Genomic DNA, 20,526 nt, shown 5'->3' with positions numbered 1-20,526 from the left:
TCCTACTTCACAATGTCTCTGCCCATCTCATTCTTCGCCATCTCTAACATTCTATTGTATCGTACCCCTCTCTCTCTGGTTAGCTCTGTCCATCCAGATGTACATTCATGTAAGGCACACAAATACTACTTGGATGACACACCTCCTTCCCCTTTGACCATCTTCCCCTCCCTCCTATCTTTGTACTGTACTGCTCCTCTTTCCTCCTCTCTATCCATCCTCTCCTACCCTCTCTCTCTGTTCATCTCATCCTCCTTCACTCTCTGCCTGTCCAACATCACTCTATCTTGGTTCACAAAATCCTCAATATCCTTCCCCCTCTCTCTGCTCATGCATCCCCATCTGCACGTTTAGCTACTGTAAAGCATATCGATAAAGCAGGACAAAACTACTCCCATTACATGCATGTTGTGCAGGGCAGCCCATGTGCTAGATGCTTGAAAATAATTAATTTTTCCCTGACATGTAGAGTGCCCAGCAAATCAGGTTTATATGAGAGTTCAATGTTATTCCAAGACAACACACATTCCAGTCACATCTGTCATGCACTGGAGCTTCCAAACTGTGAACAACAAAACTGTTCCTTACCCCTGATGTATAAGTTTCACTGCAAAGCAGCCGACTGCTCTTCATGGACTGAGTACTGCAATATCTGTTCTGTCTCCTCGTATGTGGCTATAGCCAGTCACGTCACAGCTCTTGCAGAGAAAAGCTATTACTCAGTAATATCACTGAAATATTTTCAAATAGAAATACAGAGAAAAAAATTAATTGCCTGACAAGTAATTCCAATATTATCTGTTGCTCAAATAATGTCTGCTAATGTCGGTATCAGAAGATATTGGAAATCGAAAAGAAGATGGTTGTAGTTTGACAACAAAGTTCAGCGACGTAAGTTAATGGAATAAAATATACAAGGTATAAGAACAAAATAATAATAAAAATCATCACACTAGTATATCAAAAACTCTCTACACTGAAGGACAAGCAATGTTTAGAAAGAATCTATAACGTACAAACAACATATTTACTTAGAAAATTCTTATTGAAAAAGAGAACATTTTTAAGCCTTGAGACACACCTTGCTTTCGTTGGTTATGGAAAAGCCTGTGACATTCTCAAAAGATCCCTCGTATGCCTTGTCACAATTAAACAAGGATGATATTCCCGTATTGTGGGTGTTACATAAATAATACTAAAAAGAGAAAATCTACGATCTGAATATCCATTAACCAAAGGGAACATATGAGTTGTAACTAATCCTCTCCCTATTTTAATGTTTACATAGATAATTTAATTAATGGAAATGCAGAGAAAGCAGAATATTGGGAATAAATGAATGTTCTTGAACACAATGTTCTTTGCTAATGGCCAAGTTAACAATCAAGAAACTGAGGATGAAATTTCAGAGGTACGTTATCTTCAGCAAAACTGCCCACAATTTAACATGAAAATCGCCACATAGAAGAGCAAGACTATTTCTTCTAGAAGCGAATGGCCAGTGCGAACGAGAGTTATCTAGGTATCTGACTAAGTAAACAACTACCTCACTTCCAGTGCCTTGGCTGTGATATAACTTATAATACTGGCAATGATGTCGATCGCAAAGTGAATAAGCAGCAGATCTCTAGTGGGACAATCCAAGGAAAATTTTCTAAGTGCACCATCGTATTGGGGATGAAGCAAGGACAAGCAGAGAAGGGTTTACAGGTGGCCAAGAACACTAGAAACTGTATTACCACTTAGATAGTACACAATAACAAAAGCTACAGAAATAGCTTCCACCTGATGGCAACGCAAAAGGTCATCCTGATCTGCTGAAAGAACTTCGCTAATACCACATAGTCCTTGAAGGTGAAAGCTGAGCACTCAGTTCGTAGGAACAGTTGTCGAAGGCTACAATGGCGATGTCGAAGATTCCAATAACATGTGCTACACTTCAAGGAGTATACTCGTGGCACTTCCGAAATCTAACGCCGATGTCCAGCCTGGGACTCGCACTGCCTGGTGATCCAGTTGGCGGTGTCCTACACGGGCCACCCAGCGGACGAATATTGGGAAGTTGTCTGATGGAACGTGGTTCGTGGACGCGAGATAGTGCCTGCTGTTTCCGTTGGATGCGGTGTAAATACTTCAGCGGTTGCTGCAGCAAGATGGGATGCGCCACACTGCAGGCGTCTTCATAGGGTGGCAACCCGCAGCGCTTTGTTGTGTGGCGTGTGGCTGGATCGGGATGCGTCAGCCGTACGTCACACTTAGATACCGAAGAAGGGACTAGAATGAATATTTTGTACACGGTTTATTAAAATCCGGGAGTCAGTTATGACACTAATACTCTTATGTTAGTGCAGTTACTCTCCTCTTAGCGCTATTACTCAAGTATGAGACTACATTGTCTGAAGTACCCAGTGTTAACAGTTTCAGTGGAAAACAATGTTTCGAGTCTACGAGGCCTTCGCTCGTGCGTATTCGGTGTTTCTCATTATTTTCCGGTCCACAATGGCGTTAAAGTGCGTTAGTTTTTTTCGAAAGAGGAATAAAAGTCATCAGACACCCCAAATATTTGCTTGATGAGAATTCACGCATTACGTGCACTTCTACAGTCTCAATCCTGCACTCAGCTTGGGATGCAGAATCGATTCAGCGGAATGTAACATGGTTTTATACATCATTAGAGTGGGCGCCTTTGGGAGGGTGTTCCATAGCCCCTAAGATAACTGCTACGAGTATATGGCTGAAAAGAATCTAGTTCAAAACCAGTACGATACTAGATACCACTTATCTCAATTCGTATTTAGTTTTGAGACAGTCCCGAAGCTTATTGAACCTATGGGTAAATTGTTGGCTGCACCAGTTTTACTATCGGGCTCAAAGATTTGTATGACTAATAAAATAGATCATGGAAAGATATAGACGTCGGAAATGAGATCCCTAAGATACTTGGATTGATGTCTTCAAGACCACATTCAAAACTGAAAGGTATAATTCCTTCAAGGCCAACTAACCTTACCAAGGTGACAAAAGTCATGGGATAACTCCTAATATCGTGACGGACTCCTTTTGCCCAGCGTAGTGTTTCATCTCGACGTCGCATGGAATCAATAAGACGTTGGAAGTATTCTGCAGAATTACTGAGCCATGCTGTATCTACAACCGCTCATAGTTTCCGAAGTGCACAAAGTGCACAAACTGACCCATCGATTAGGTCCCCATAAACGTTCGATAGGATTTATGTCGAGCGATATGGGCAACCCATTATTCTCTCGAACTGCCCAGAATGCTCTCAAAGAAATCAGAAACATTTGTCGCCCTTAAGGTGGCTCGTTGTCGTCTAGAAAAATTGCATCATTGTTCGATAACATGAAGTCCATGGGTGGCTGCAATTGGTATCCAAGTAACCCAGCATAACCATTTCATTTAAACATAGCCCACACCATTATGGAACAATCACCAGCTTGCACAGAGCCTTGTTGACAAATTGGGTGCATGATTTCATGGGCGTCTACGCCACATTCGAACCCTTACCAACTGAAATCGTGGCTCATCTGACAAGGTTATGGTTTTCCAGTCGTCTACGGTCCAACCGATACGGTCACGAGACCAAGAGAAGCGCTGCAGGCGCTGTCGCGCCATTAGCAAAAGCACCCGCATCGGTCGTATGCCACGGTAGCCCATTAACGCCAAATTTTGTTCGCTGTCCTAAACGGTAAGTTCCTCGTACGTATGACTTTGTTCTACGGCTGTTTCATGCGATGTTGCTTGTCTGTTAGCACTGGAAACTCTACACAAACGTCATTGTTCTTGGTCGGTAAGGGAAGTCCGTCGGCCACTGTATAATCCTGAAATTTACTGAAACTTCCTGGCAGATTAAAGCTGTGTGCCGGACCGAGACTCGAACTCGGGACCTTTGCTTTCGCGGGCAAGTGCTCCACCAGCTCAGCTAGCCAAGCACGACTCACGCTCCGTCCTCACAGCTTTACTTCTGCCAGTACCTCGTCTCCTACCTTCCAAACTTAACAGAAGCTCTCCTGCAAACCTTGCAGAACTAGCACTTATGAAAGAAAGGATATTGCGGAGACATGGCTTAGCCACACCCTAGGGGATGTTTCCAGAATGAGATTTTCACTCTGCAGCGGAGTGTGCGCTGATATGAAACTTCCTGGCAGATTAAAACTGTGTGCCGGACCGACACTCGAACTCGGGACTTGACAATGTGGATCTCACAGTATTGAAGTCCCTGAAGATTTCTGGAGTGAAATCTCCTATTCGTCTAGCTCCAACAACCATTCCGTGTTAAAAGTGTGTTAATTCAGTTCATGCGGCTATCATGATGTAGGAAACCTTTTCAAACAAATCACCCGAGTACAAGGCCATGAAAGGACTGCCCTTCTCTACCTACTGTACGCGATACTACCACCATCTGTATATGTGCATATCAATGTCCCATGAGTTATGTCACCTTAGAGTAATAGTAGGAGTTACACAGTTGGATAAACGACTTTTCCTGATGGTAGCGAGTAAAGAAATGTTCAAATCGTTGCGACAAGACAACCCCACGATTCGGCTGGTAAACCGAGAAGATTTCGTCAGTTTCATACTAATTTCCAAGTACTTCTTTTGTACGGTAGGTACAATGCATTCAAATGTAAATGATTTATTGAAACCTTCCCGTCTCCTCTCTATACCTCTTTTGTTACTGATAACCTTCCCTTTTACAACAAACTATGTAACATTTTCTTAGGATTTCTTTCTCTTGCTTAATAATAACAAATGAAATCTTCCCTTTGAAATTTATTCTCTTTCTCTATCTTTGCATACAAACTTAATTGCTGCTTATAGAAAGTGTTTTTCTGATTATTTCGACGAAACATAGAATGTGTCGTCGTCGTGGCCCTTAGTCGTTATCTGCAATAACCCAAAACTGTTCCTTACCTTTTTTACTGTTACTGGATCGCCATCTGACTGCTACATCGAACTGCGACATGAATATACTTACTCTGTTTTACTATACTCTATTAGCTGCTGGTGGGTCTTCGTAATAAGTGGCTGTATTTAATACGAAAGCTGACGTTATTCTGTAATAGCAAAGCTGACGTTATTCTGTAATTAATTTGACTGAAATTACGTAATTCATAGTCAAACTTTTTCTTGACACTAATAAAATTTTGCAAAGTTTTACGTTGATGGTATTTGGGATGGATTATAATTAGAAATGCAATGTTGCTGGCAAAAGTTAATTATATTCTAAATGAAATGATTTTACAAACGTTCAAATGGGATTTACTTTTTACTATAATCTTACAACTAGCAATGCGCAAACATATCTTCAGTAGTCTTGAGTTTTGCTAAGAAAATAGTTCAATAATATTAGTTCCTCTTATGATAATAGTTAGCTTATGTCTCTGTACATCCGTTTATAATCTCTTGTAAATCATAGCTAGTGGCTGGCTGGCACACCGCTCCTCTCAACCTCTCGCTTCAGACCTGCTACAGACTCGCTTCACTTCTCGCTTACTACTGACTTCCTACGAACACTAAAGTGCGGTCTCTCATGCCAACAATGCTTTCTGGTGCAGACAATTCCTGCTACCATTACAAAATGTATGAATGCGCGGTCTTTCCCGCTCTTTTCTTAAAATGTATCCATACGTGGTCTCTCCCGCCCTTTTTTTAAAATTATATCAATTTGCGGTCTCTCTTGTCAACAATACTTTGGTGCAGACATTCCCTGCTACCACAATTATTTCCAATATGACAAATATTAATTACTCCTACTGAATCCTATTAATAAAATATAAAAATCTTTCATAAATTGTGATTTGCCAATAGACAATAGAAATATACACGTCTTACAATATTTCGTAAGCACTAACATACTACAAATAATCACTTTAAATATTTGAAATTAATAGACAATCAAACGTATGAACGCGTGTGTGAATGTGTGTGTGTGTGTGTGTGTGTGTGTGTGTGTGTGTGTGTGTGTAGTCTGAATAAAATGCAAGAGTTAAGAGTATCACAACAAATAATTACATGTAGACCGAGTGGCAGGACAGTCATTGGAAGACCAAGGATTTTATGGTAGAAATTTCTTCAGTGGTCCTAACAAGCGGTACGGCTAACAGATCTAGACTGTCCGGAGACTTCCTCCGTTGCAGTGAAGAGTCGTTCGGCGTGTACTGTACTCGTGTAGCGCGTGGCGCTGTTGCAGTCTGGTGCCGTGACGCGTGCCTGAACGGCGGGCAGTGCGTGGGGCCGGACCAGTGCGAGTGTCCACACAACAGCAGCGGCCCCACCTGCGGCACGCCCGTGTGCGACCCGCCCTGCGAGAACGGCGCCACCTGCCAGCCGGGAAACACCTGCCTCTGCGACGCCGTCTTCACCGGCACGCGCTGCGAGAAGAGGTCAGCCGCCACTCTCTTCTTCTGGCCGGGCGAGCAGCTGCACTTGAAGCATAATTAAAACACCTTCACACCCTACCACAACACAGGTCAAAATTTAATAATGATTGTGGTGTTGCTCACGCTGCTACATACTGCATTTTCGGGCAACAACAACGTTATTATGTGGCAGGTGTCATTAGAGCACAGTTAATAAAGTCATTTCATGTAATGATAAATAAACGAGGCACTCGTCTTTTGGTGTTTCCCACGCTGGTCTCGTTGTAAAATCATGGCTCAATTGTCGAAAATCTAGGTGGTGATGATTCTAACCTCGGATGCAAAGAGGCCTAGGTTTTATTCTGCTATATTCAAAAGTGTTGTAGATGTGTTTCACAAACCATTCTTGAAGATTAAACCTTTCAAAGTTAGCACAATGGTGATGGAAAAAAATAATCATGATACTAAAATGTAGACTTTCACGGCCGGAAATATCATGTCCATTATAATTTTCCGGGCTGTTATGCCGTGGTCGGTTGATGAATTCTGTGTCGATTCCCAACGTTTCGTCTCCGACTGCGGGACGTTAGCGGACAGAGCTAGAAGTATTTGTGAACCTGGGTTGCTCGACGCTGAGATGGAACGTCTCCACAATACACTAATGAAGAACGGATATTCGTCCGCCGAAGTAAAACGTGCGTTGAGGCACCCACGCAGAAATCATACTGACGTACAGGCCACTGCAAAATCTAAGATTTTCCTGCCGTTTGTTAAAAATGTGACGGAAAGCATAGGGAGGATCTTGACGAAGCGGAATATTACCGTAATTTACAAGCTCACCAGGAAGTTACAGGAATACCTTAAGCCTGCCAAGGACGCTCGCAAACCATTGGAAAAAGCTGGAGTGTATAGGATCCGATGCAGCTGTGGTGATGTTTATGTGGGTACCACTAAAAGAACTGTTTCTAAACGTTTGGAAGAGCACAAGGGAAATTGTAGAAAAGGAGAAACGGAACCATCAGCTGTTGCGGAGCATGCTTTCCAGCCAGGCAACCACAATATTCGTTTCGAGGAGACGCAAGTACTGGCGGCCACAAGCGGATAATACGAAAGGCTCTACAGGGAGGCAATCGAAATCGCTAAACACCCAAATAATTTCAACCGAAAAGAGGAGGGCGTGAAATTAAACGGTATATGGATGCCCGTGTTAAAGAAGATGTGTACCACCCGTCCACTACTGGGTGATGGCAACGGCGATCGACGGCGACGGACAGCGGCCAATTGCACTGACGTTTCCAAAACACGTGACGTCACGCCGCGAAGCGGGAGCGTGCGGACGCGGAATTTAGCGGCAGTCAGTAGCGAGCCAGTGGGTATGTTGGACCTTCCATCGAGCTACGGACCCCCTTGAAGATGTCTTCCGCAGTCGGAGACGAAACGTTGGGAATCGACATAGAATTCAACCGACCACGGCATAACAGCCCGGATAATTATAATGGACAAAAAAATAATCAGCACTCCGAATTAAAGTTACACTTTCTTTTTATTGCTTTTGTTGCAATATCACGTAACACACAAAACATCACTTCTAACTAACTTAAAGTCGCTTACGAGCCAAAAAATCAAGAGTTACAAGTACGTCAAAGATCATAGTGACAAAAGAAAGAATACACATAAGAATAATATCATTGCAACATAAACCTATCGATGTATCAAAGTACCTCTACATTAATGAAATAAAATCTGAATGTTGTCTCAGAAATATGTTAACTACTTCACAGAAACACAGTAGAACATAGCTGGTATCGTGAGGTTCAGGTGAGGTGCCTTAATGGTTGCGTAATTCAAGTACCATTACAACAGATAGATGGCAGATCATTTGGGAATGCCTTTCTTTATTTTCTATTGATCCTCTTTCTCGTTTCCTTTGCACTTTCACCATCAGCAATATTGTTATTTTAGTCTCTTCACCTTTTACCTTTTCACAATCCTGTGGGTTCACTTTGAAGCGAAAGCGTTCCCACGTTGTTTGCGACCGACAGGGATCAACAAAAGAAGAGTTCGAGTTACAATGATTATTTACAGTGTTACTCTTTTTTTTTTTTCTTTTGCTGATAACACTGACTAACAAATTTTCACTGGAAATGTGTGTCCTGCATTATACCAGCAACATACACATGTAATACTGTACACTAGAAATGCCAATATAAGAAATTTGTTGATAAATTTTAGGATTTGCAATGCAATATCATTTCAGTTGCACTACTAATATTTAGTAAACATGAACTCACAAAATACTAAAGGAAACCGAAAGAAATTGCTGAAACGTTTGAAATTTTTCAGCTTCTTATAGAAATTGTTATTCAAACATAAGCAATCCATTAATTATACATTAAGGTCAGCACAAACCTGCCACTGACTTATGCTGCACTTGATGACAAGCATTTCATATGTACCTAAGACTATTCCAAGTGAAACGTACTTCCAATTTGAAGTGAAGAATCTCATTGCCAATATGCTTCCAATCCATGTGGAGAAGACGCCATTCTTTAGGATTCTAATTAACTGAGTCCTGGTGTTTCTCAGTCATGTATTAATTACAGTCTTCTGTTAGTCAGTCCAAGGGCGTACCCAGGATCTTAACCGGGTAGGGGGGGGGGGGGGGCAGGTCATACAAGTCTCAGGAAACAAGGACCCAAAACAACATACAGCACTTATTATTAAATAAAACAGTAAACCAGTGAAAACCTGCTTTTAATGAACATTTTAAATACAAGAATGCACTTGTACAATCCGAGAAAACATGCAGCATTTCTTATTAAATAAAACAGTGTACTAGTGAAGAACTGCGAATATCTTCTAGGGGGGGGGCAGCTGCCCTCCCCCCCCCCCTGCCCCTCGCTCGGTACGCCCATGAGTCAGTCTCCTCCTTACCTCCTCTTTGTCCATCTCCTCCTCCCTCCGCTCATCTCTGCGCCCTCTTCTCTTCGTACATCACCAAATTCCCCCCTCCATCTGCCCAGCCCCCACTGCCTGCTGTCCTTCTCATCCTCGCCTTTGTCTATCTCTGCCTTCCCCTGTCACTAGCTAACTCCTCCTCTTCCTCTCTATCCAAATCCTCCTACCCACTTTCTCCATCTCCTCCTCCCCCTCTCTTTTTCCATCTCCACACTCCCCCTGACTCGTCCATAACATCCTCTTCCTGTCTCTGTCCACCTCCTGCTCTGTCCTTTGTCTGTCTATCTGCTTCTTTCTCCACTTCTTCCCTATTCCTCCTTGCCCCTCTGTCTCCTCCACCCATCTCTCTCTGTCTATCACCTTTGCTTTTGTTGATCATCTTATAACATCTTTTCTATACATAGTTCAACTACCATCTCTGGGAGAATTACAGTGTTACTGGCAATCTTTATACTTTTACTTCTTCTCCCTTGCTTTCGCCAGTTCCATCTTGATTTCCTTTACTACTTGCTCAGTGTTAAGGCAATGGAGATAGGCTACAATCCGGTCTCAATCCACTGTCAACTGTTTTTCCCCTTTCATGGATTCGACAAGTGGTAGATAACATTAAGTTTCCCGTACTTTTTCTCTACGACCTTGAAAATTTCAAAGATAGAGGTACTATTAGGGGTAGTCAAATGAAAGAGGAACACAAGCCAAAGCGGAGCCACAGAATGGTTCCATTCACACACGTTAAGACCTTTATCCAAGTAGGAGGCGAGGATATCACTTCCTATTTCATAGAAAGCGGATACAGACGATCAACCACTCTTGCAGTTAACTCGTGTGAGTGAAGCCGACGTACAGGCACGTACTCCTTCATGTTGCCAAAGATCTGAAACGTGTTTGGAGGATCTTACACTGCCCCCGCCCCCCGCTCACCACCAAATCACTTAAGCGAAGCCTTCGTCCCACTCAGGATGATTCCGTCCGACGGCATTCCTGAGAGTTCTAACTTTATGGCCCATCGTTGTTTTTCCAAAGTGTCTTCGTAGTACAGTGCATACATTGTGGTTCCACGCTCAAAGAACTCGACGAGCAGAGGGGGCCCTGCAGTGGAAGAAGAAGGTCATCATGACCCTACTCGGTCCTAGGCCGAAAAGATTAGGATTTCAAATGGCTCTGAGCACTATGGGACTTAACTGCTGAGGTCATTAGTCCCCTAGAACTTAGAACTAGTTAAACCTAACTAACCTAAGGACATCACAAACACCCATGCCCGAGGCAGGATTCGAACCTGCGACCGTAGCGGTCTTGCGGTTCCAGACTGCAGCGCCTTTAACCGCACGGCTACTTCGGCCGGCGATTAGGATATCTTTGGCGGGGAAGCTGTGGGATGTTTCCGCTGTTGACTTTGTCGTTGGCACCCTGGCTGTCGGAATTCTGTCGGATGGAATCATCCTGTTTCACGGCAATACCGACCACAACTCTGCCGTTCGTTGGCTATGCTCCAGTGATTTGGTTGAGAAACGCTGAAACTTCTTCCGTACAGGCCGGATTTTTCTCCGTGTGATTTTCACATCATTGGCGACCTCAAAGAAGACCTGCGTAGATGTCGGTTTCAGTCGGACGAGGCATGGCTAGAGTCAGTGCGATTGTGGATCCATCAGCGGCCGACCGCGTTCAACGAAACGGAAATTAATCGTCTCGCCTCCCAGTAGGTGATTGTTTTAACAGGTGTGCTGATTACTTCTGAACTTAGCCATTCTATGGTTCCGATGTGACGGTTGTTTGGTTTTCATTTAAGTTGTCTTATATTAAAGATTTATCTAAACGTAAAAATGGAAAAAAATCGGTTACCCATTCTTCAACATATGTTCTAAGTGTAAGGTCGGTATCTCCGCACGTGTTGGTAAATTTTCCCGAACTCCAAAAGATTTCCCTCAAGCTCATCTTGTGTAACTAATACTTGTCAATATTTCGCAATCATGACTTATTACACTGGTAGACCATTAATATTCACACCCGTTAGCAGCTTCCCCACTCAGTATTAGAACTACTATATTTACGTTCAGGTATTAGCATGTTTCGCACGTCTCGTATACTTTTCAAACATAAAAAGCTAAAAAACAGATTCCGTTTACAAAAATAAACTTAAACATTCGCTCCTAGAAGTGGTCACATTTCGTTGCGGAAACATCTTCTGCCGTTTGACACTTGCTACATTCCTCGATACGCACGGTGGTCAGAAACTGTCTGAACGGCTTGCAAGGGTGTTGGCACGGTTGATTGTGCTGAGAAATGACTTAAGAAAAAAATCGATATATTTGCGCCGTTTCCAAATTAATTAGCATTGAAGTTAACCAATTAGGACGTTGCGGGCGCGAATTCAAGAGGTGCGACAGTACAATTGGTGAGAGTTGTTCTCACTGCATAGATTATAGCGCATGAGACTGCTCAGCCTTTGGTTCGTGTTCAGTTTTAGGAACCCGAACGAAGAACACGTTTGGAAACAGTGTCTCTGGAGCGCGATTTGAATTTGCACGCGCAATGGCCTGATTGAGATTGTGTCTGACCACCGTGTACAGACTACTGACGCGATTTGCTCTTATAGCGTAACGCACAGCGTGCTTGCTTGGGAGAGAATGGGATGAACTATACCGCATCAAATCCGAGCAGCGCGTTAAAGACCGCGGTGAACTATGAAGGCCAACCCGATTGCGCTATTTAGGCGATATCCCACGCTCGTTTAGGCATATGGGAGCTTGGTCCCCGAATTTCGCCTCACAGAATAAGAACAGTCAAAATACGATAACACACAGAGCTCAGTTAACACGCTTCACAAGCAGCACGCATACTTACCTCCATTTGGTTACCTTGTCGACTGTGGCGTCGGGAGTTGTATGCAGCCACATAAAGTTAAATAATAAGAAAAAAATTCGACTAAGCACTGAAAATGCGTAACTCCTACTAGAAGGGATGTATTGTAGAGAAAAGAAAGAGGAAGATAGCCACCTCGCTCGTACACCTGCTATGGCCTCGCCCATCTCCATGCAAATTAAGAAACAGCTGAAACGATGACCCAGTCATCGGTTTGCATCTGTACCTAGAGCTGAAAGCACGTTGAACCCCTAACTGCAAGCAACTTTTCAAAGTGAAGACTGAAATTAGCGAACATCGGTAAAAATAACTGGACTTTCCCTTCAGTTCACCTCGCAGTAGCGGCTGGATCTCACCATGTAATCCACAGGTGGTGACTGAAATCGCCGCAGAATCAATCATTGGCTCTGCACTAGCAACCTGCTTCTAAGTCCAGCTCCACCATACGAGAGCCTCAAGTTGCCCAGGTGAAGTCTGACCGAAGTGGCACCTGGCTGTTGTAAGTGAATGGTTGAATCATAAACACTGCGAGTGCCCACCAGTGACAATCTGCCTTTACAGACGTTGATTTCCCTCCATTTCGTGGTTAAGCAGTTAGAAAACTGGTTGTTTTTGAGGCTACACAGATGTGTTCCGTTCTCTCCCTCACTCTATCGACGTTCGTCTTTTGGAAAATAACAGCGGACATCTGTAAGCACAGTCTCATTTCTTACTCATACTTCTAAGTCATTTACGTTAACCAGCGGTCATGTTCTTACAGTTCGTTAATCATTTGGTCTTGTGCAACCTGAGCACGGTGGCTGTGCCTCACTAGCTTCCCGGTCCACCCTCTCAGACGCTATCTTAATAGCCTGTGTATTCCGGCGAATCCTGACTGCGTTGCATAGCGTCCACAATAAGAACTCTTCTGGAGCTCTGCCAAAATAGCAAGCAACACAACCCCCGTACCCCTCCTCCCCACACCCTGCCGCACACAGCTCATTGAAATCACGCTCCATTGTTCCGGCACAGCTTGCATTGTGTCTTCAGAGCGTCCAGCGCCAAGGTGGCTTTTTCGAAGCACTCTCCAGTCTAATAGTCCGGAGATGTGCCTCGCACATGTTAGAGCATTGTTTTAGGCCTTCCATGAATTCTGCTGAGAGCTGTTTCCCTTTCCGGTTATGACCCATGGGCGTTCCCCTCGCCTACAGCCAAGTGCAGGATGCTTTCATAGAGGCTTCTTATGTAGGTGTACAAGAAATTCAATACAGCAGATCGTAATCGGCGAGAATGTTACGGGACTAAGAGAAGGAAGTGTGATATCACCACTACTATTTATAATGGTGATGGATGAAATAGTCAAAGAGACAAGAGAATCCCATAGAGGAAGGGAGATGAAGCTGTTACTATTTGCTGATGATATTGTTGTGTGGGGAACAAGCAGTAAGGAGGCACAGAAACAAATAGACATCCTAAATGATAAGGTCGAGAAATATGGAATGAAATTTAGTGTGGAGAAAAGCAAGACCATGGTGCTAACCAGAGGGGTTGGAGAGGGCAAGGGACAAATTCGTATTAAGGGAAGGAATATTGAAATAGTGGACAACTTTAAATATTTGGGAAGTGTATTAATGGTGGAATACTCGTTTGGAGACAGAAATTAGCAAAAGAATACAACAGAGTAGTACATTTTGTCAGTGTGTGAGGGGCTTGGTGTGGGCAAGGTAAGTGCCAGTGAGGAGCAAGCTGGTGCTATACAAGACTTACTTCACACCCATACTAATTTACGGCTCAGAGACTTGGACTATGACTAGAAGAGTAGAGAGTACGATGTAATCCAGTGAACTGAAGTTTCTGCGAAGTATGCTAGGGAAGACGATGAGAGACAGAGTGAAAAATGAAGACGTTAGGAAAGAGATTTGAGTGGAGAAGTTGACTGAGAAAATTAAAGAGAACAGATTAAAATAGTTTGGTCATGTGAAGAGGATGGGAGAGGGATGAATACCAAGAAGAATGATGGAGTTGAAGATTGAGGGCAATAAACCAAGGGGAAGACCGAGAATAAGGTGGATTGATACAATAAAGATGAGTATAAGGAAGAGAAACCTGCTTTGGAACCAAATTGTGGAAGAAGAATGGTGGAAAGACCGAGTGAAGTGGCGAAGTACCATTGGTACCCCAACCCGACCAGATGTTGGATAGAAGAGAAACGAAGATGATGATGATGAATCGGCGTAGTTAAATACTGACAATCAGTGGTATTGTCTCAAATTTCATTTGCCGGTGGTGAAAGAATGAGGTGACAAATCTCATAGGATACCTCCTAATTTCGTGTCGGACATCCTTTTGCACAGTGAAGTGTGGCATCTCGACGTGGTATGGGCTGAACAAGTTGCTGGAAGTCCTCTACAGAAATATTTAATCATGCTCTCACTACAGCCATCCATAATTGCGAAAATGTTGCCAGTGCAGGATTTTGTGCACGAACTGACCTCTCGCTTACGTCCCATAAATATTCTATCGGTGGCCACATCATTCCAGAATGTTATTCAAATCAACAGTGAACATTTGTGTCACCCACAAAAATTCCATCATTGTTTCGGAACATGAAGTACACGAATAGCTGCAAATGGTCTCCAAAAAGCCAAAAATAATCATTTCCAGTCAGTGATCGATTCAGTTGGACCAGAGGATCCAGACCATTCCAAGTAAACACAGCTCACAATCGTTATGGAGCTACCACCAGCTTGTACAGTACCTCGTCGAGAAATTGGGTCCACAGCTCGTTGGGATCTGCGCCACACTCGCGCCCTACCATCGGCTCTTACCAGCTGAGGACTCATCTGACCAGACCAACCATCAAGGGTCCAACCGACGTGGTCACAGGCCAAGGAGTGAGACGCTGCAGGCACTGACGTGCTACTGGCAAAAGCACTCACGTTGGTCGTCTGCTGCTACAGCCCATTAACGCCATATTTCAGCTCATTGTCTTCATGGATACGTTGGTCGGATGTCCCACACTGATATCTGCAGTTATTTCGTGCAGTGTTGCATGTCTGTTAGCACTGTCAACTCTACGCAAACGCTGCAGTTCTTGGTTGTACAGGCACATCGTCATCCACTGCGTTGTCCGTGGCGAGAGGTAGTGCCTGAAATTTGCTATTCTCCACACACTCTTCACACTGTGGATCTCGGAATATTGAATACCCTAACGATTTCTGAATTCCATGTTCCCATGTGTCTAGATCCAACTACGGCTCGGCGCTCAATTTATTCCCGCTGTGCGGGCGTAATCCCATCAGAAACCGTTTCACACGAATCACCTGAGTGAAGATGACAACTCAGCCAACGCATTGCCATTTTGTATTTTGTGTACGCGATGCTACCGCCGTCTGTAAACGTATACAGGGTTGTACATCGATCGTGACCGGGCCAAATATCTCACGAAATAAGCGTCAAACGAAAAAAACTACAAAGAACGAAACTTGTCTAGCTTGAAGGGGGAAACCAGATGTCGCTATGGTTGGCCCGCTAGATGACGCTGCCATAGGTCAAACGGATATCAACTGCGTTTCTTTTTAAATAGGAACCCCCATTTTTTATTTCATATTCGTGTAGTACGTAAAGAAATATGAATGTTTTAGTTAGACCACGTTTTTCGCTTTATGATAGATGGCGCTGTAATAGTCACAAACATATGGCTCGCAATTTTAGACGAACAGTTGGTAACAGGTAGGTTTTTTAAATTAAAATACAGAACGTAGGTACGTTTGAACATTTTTATTTCGGTTGTTCCAATGTGATACATGTACCTTTGTGAACTTATCCTTTCTGAGAACACATGCTGTTACAGCGTGATTACCTGTAAATACTACATTAATGCAATAAATGCTCAAAATAATGTCCGTCAACCTCAATGCATTTGGAAATACGTGTAACGACATTCCTCTCAACAGCGAGTAGTTCGCCTTCTGTAACGTTCACACATGTATTGACAATGCGCTGATGTATGTTGTTAGGCATTGTCGGTGGATCACGATAGCAAATATCCTTCAAGTTTCCCCACAGAAAGAAATCCGGTGGCGTCACCTAATGTGAAAGTGCGGGCCATAGTATTGGTGCTTCGACGACCAATCCACCTGTCATGAAATATGCTATTCATTAACGGTTCAACTGCACGCGAGCTATGTGCCGGACATCCATCATGTTGGAAGTACATCTCCATTCTGTCATGAAGTGAAACATCTTGTAGCAACATCGGTAGAACTTTACATAGTAAATCAGCATACATTGCACCATTTACATATCCATCTATAAAATGGGGCTCAGTTGTCCTTTCTCCCATAATGTCGCACCATACATTAACTCGCCAAGGTCGCTGATGTTCCACTTGTCGCAGCCATCGTGGATTTTCCGTTGCCCAATAGTGCATATTATGCCGGTTTACGTTACCGCTGTTGGTGGATGACGCTTCGTCACTAAACAGAACGCGTGCCAAAAATATGTCATCGTCCCGTAATTTCTCTTGTGCCCAGTGGCAGAACAGTCCACGACGTTCAAAGTCGTCGCCATGCAATTTATGGAGCACAGAGGTATGGTACTGTTGCAATCGATGTAGATGTAGCATTCCCAACACCGACGTTTTTGAGATTCCCGATTCTCGCGCAATTTGTCTGCCACTGATGTGCGGATTAGCCGCGACAGCACCTAAAACACCTACCTGGGCACCATCATTTTTTGCAGGCCTTGGTTGACGTTTCACATGTGGCTGATCACTTCCTGTTTCCTTAAATAACATAACTCTCCGGCGAAGGGTCCGGACACTTGGATGATGTCGTCCAGGATACCGAGTAGCAAACATAGCACACATCCTTTGGGCATTTTGATCACAATAGCCATACATCAACACGACATCGACGTTTTCCGCAATTGGTAAACGGTTCATTTTAAAACGCGTAATTGTATCACGAAGCAAATACCGTCCGCACTGGCGGAATGTTACGCAATACCACGTACTTATACGTTTGTGACTATTACAGTGCCATCTATCACAAAGCGAAAATAGTGGTCCAACTAAACCATTAATATTTCTTTACGTACTACACCAATATGTAATAAAAATGGGGTTCATATTTTTAAAAAACGCAGTTGATATCCGTTTGACATATGGCAGCGCCATCTAGCGGACCTACCATAGCGCCATCTGGTTTCCCCCTTCAAGCTAGACGAGTTTCGTTCTTTGTAGTTTTTTCGTTTAGTGCTTATTTCGTGAGATATTTGGCCCGGCCACTATCAATGGACCACCCTGTATATTTCGGTCCGACGACTTTTCTCACCTCAGTGGAAATTTATCCCAATTTGACTCGTATTGACGTTGTATTTGGGGGTTGCATGAGCTACCAGACAGAATGAGATTTTCACTCTGCAGCGGAGTGTGCGCAGATATGAAACTTCCTGGCAGATTAAAACTGTGTGCCGGGGCGAGACTCGAACTCAGGACCTTTGCTGTTCGCGGGCAGGTGCTCTACCAACTGAGCTACCCAAGCACGACTCACGCGCCGTCCTCACAGATGTACTTCTGCCAGTGTCTCGTCTCCTACCTCCCAAACTTTACAGAAGCTGACAAACTGCCTATTGGCTTCTGTCTCGGGTTCTTCGGCCTACGTTCATCTAATGATTTTTCTAACGTTTCGCCAGCACGAGTGGCTGGCATTGTCAAAGCTTCACCCTCCATTGCCGGTGGTGAACTGGAGCCGAGCTCGCGGCCGCAGACTATATGTACCTGGCGCGCCAACGTCCGAGGGCTTCTAAACGGTCATTTCCGGTGCGGTTCTACTCTTGCTACCTGCGACGGTCGTTCGCTGCAGTACGAGAACCCAGGATCCGTTTACCTTAAGGCTTTCCTCTTTCTTGTTGAAACTGTTCGCGTGTTTTTGTATTTCTACAGCTTCTCTGAACAAGCACGTGTGATAATGCTTCTCTACAACCAGAACTTCCGTGTCGGCGAATTTTATTACGTGGTCGGTCTCATTCAGTGCGTGCTCTGCCACGGCCGATTTCTCCACCTGCCCCAACCTGCAATGTCGCTTATGCTCTTTGATGCTGGTGTCAATTGATCGTCCAGTCATTCCGACATAAACTTTTCCGCATGTGCATGGTATACGGTATATTCCCGGCATTGCAAGTGGGTCTCTTTTCTCCTTCGCCGATCTAAGACACTCTTTGATCTTCCTTGTCGGTTTGAAACTCGTCTTTACGCCATGTTTGCGCAATATAAGGCCGATTCTGTCCGTCAATCTGAGAATGTACGGCAGAAAGGCCGTACCCGACATTTCTTTTTCTGGTTCCTTACTTCGCCGAGTGTTTGGCTCCGTTACACTTCTAATGTAATTTGTAGACTACCCATTGCTCCTCAGAACAGTTCGCAGGTGTTGCATTTCTCGTTTGAGGTGCTGCGGCTCACATATTCGTCCTGCTCTCGTTACGAGCGTACTAATCATGCCTCTTTTCTGTCTCGGGTGGTGGTTCGAAAGTTTGTGCAGGTATCGGTCCGTGTGTGTTGGTTTTCGATATACGCTGTGCCCCAGTCAGAAAAAATCATTAGATGAACGTCGGCTGAAGAACCCGAGACAGAAGCCAATAGGCAGTTTGTCAACGAGTGGGCACGAAAGCCTTAACAATTTTGTTTTACAGAAGCTCTCCTGCAGTTTCATATCAGCGCACACTCCGCTGCAGACTGAAAATCTCATTCTGGAAACAACCCCCAGGCTGTGGCTAAGCCATGTGTTCGCAATATCCTTTCTTTCTGGAATGCTAGTTCTGCAAGGTTCGCAGGAGAGCTTCTGTAAATTTTGGGAGGTAGGAGACGAGGTACTGGCGGAAGTAAATCTGTGAGGACAGGGCGTGAGTCGTGCTTGTGTAGCTCAGTTGGTAGAGCACTCGCCCGCGAAAGGCAAAGGTCCCGAGTTCGAGTCTCGGTCCTTCACACGGTTTTAATCTGCCAGCACAGTTTGGAGTAAAAAGGTCGCGTAACAGTTTACCTCGAAGCTTTAAGGCGGATGAGTTGCAGAGCCTGAGCGTACCTGTTGCAGGAAGTGCGAGTTCCGGCCGCTGCAGGAGCCGTACACCCGGGGCTTCCGGCGGCTGGTGGCGGGCGCCGCCCCCGCAGACGCCGCCGCCGGCGCCGCCGCCGCCGCCTCTTGCGACCCGGCGCGCCACGGCGCCGACTGCCAGCAGCCCCAGCCGCAAGCGCGCTACCAGACGCTGTACAAGACCTTCTACCGCACCGTCTACCGCTGCGCAGACGAGGGGCGACAGTAGACGTCGCACTGCCACCTCGTGTGTCGCGCGACCGGTGGCGGCTGCGCCTCTGAGGTGTCGGGCGTCATCCACACATCCGAGGCGAATTCTGGGACGAGCATTGCTGAAGAATGCATTAATGTCTCTGCCGTTACATGTTGCAGTATTGCCATTCGAATTATATCGCGTGGCAGCCCACATCCTGACGATCGTGGTACATACACTTGCTTGGCTCAAGTGTCCCTCCTCACACACAGACACATTTGTGTGTGTACCTGGAATGGGTCCAAAGGAAAACGTTTAAAGTTGCATGTTCTCTAACGATGACTGTATTCAATAATAACAAGTCTATCTTCACTCTTTTGTGTGATCTCATAACCATAGATACTAAACAATGAGAAACCAAAAACGGAAATGAACCAATAGAGAGCTAATCTTCCCATTTGCACAACTGAAACAAGACCTAGATCTCTCTCAATAGTTGGACCACTGGCTGAGCTATCTCCACTAATGCGTCCATGTCTTCTGACACTACACCCACTTGTGTATCACTGACCGCTGTCTGACTGACTTTCATTATTCAGTTTTATTATTTTATCTTGAGCAGGCTCACACTTCTAGGAAAATATTTTCTTGTTTCACTGTCTCTCTATTTCTAGCCACCTCATTTTTGTTTAACGTTTCATAACGCAACAACTTGTTTGCTCTCTGCAGCCATCGTTTTAGAGATGGTAATTGTGTTATCCATCTTTATTATTTGGCAGTGATGCCTGAGAGGTCGGGGGGGGGGGGGGGGGAGGGAGGACGGGTGTTCTTGTATCTTCTAATCGGGAATTTAGTTGGAAAAAATTATCGGAGTCACTTCGGGTATTCGATCTACAGCCAGGTTAAAAGCCTCAAAACTCTGTCCACAACCACGATTCAGTTTTGAACTTACACTCACTTTGAGGTCTACGAGAGAGTGTGGACGACAGATCTGTGCGTTACTGTTGCAATATTCAGGGTGTTCAGGAATTCCCGTTACATAATTCTAGGACTTGCTGAGGGGAAT

At 44.5% G+C, this 20,526-nt stretch overlaps 1 protein-coding gene across 1 annotated transcript in view; it reads left to right on the top strand.

Moving 5' to 3' along the window:
- LOC124795692 (protein kinase C-binding protein NELL2-like) overlaps window positions 1-19,496 on the top strand; it is a 252,531-nt gene extending 233,035 nt beyond the window's left edge. The window contains exons 9-10 of the mRNA XM_047259773.1: window positions 6,212-6,404; window positions 19,268-19,496. Of these exons, the coding sequence (XP_047115729.1) occupies window positions 6,212-6,404; window positions 19,268-19,496 (422 nt within the window). The remainder of the gene's footprint in view (window positions 1-6,211; window positions 6,405-19,267) is intronic.
- Window positions 19,497-20,526: the final 1,030 nt, after the last annotated feature.

Source organism: Schistocerca piceifrons, chromosome 4 (assembly GCF_021461385.2).
Source record: "Schistocerca piceifrons isolate TAMUIC-IGC-003096 chromosome 4, iqSchPice1.1, whole genome shotgun sequence".
NCBI lineage: Eukaryota > Metazoa > Arthropoda > Insecta > Orthoptera > Acrididae > Schistocerca > Schistocerca piceifrons.
The sequence above is the reverse complement of the archived record's forward strand: the minus strand, read 5'-3'. Positions and strand labels throughout refer to the sequence as shown.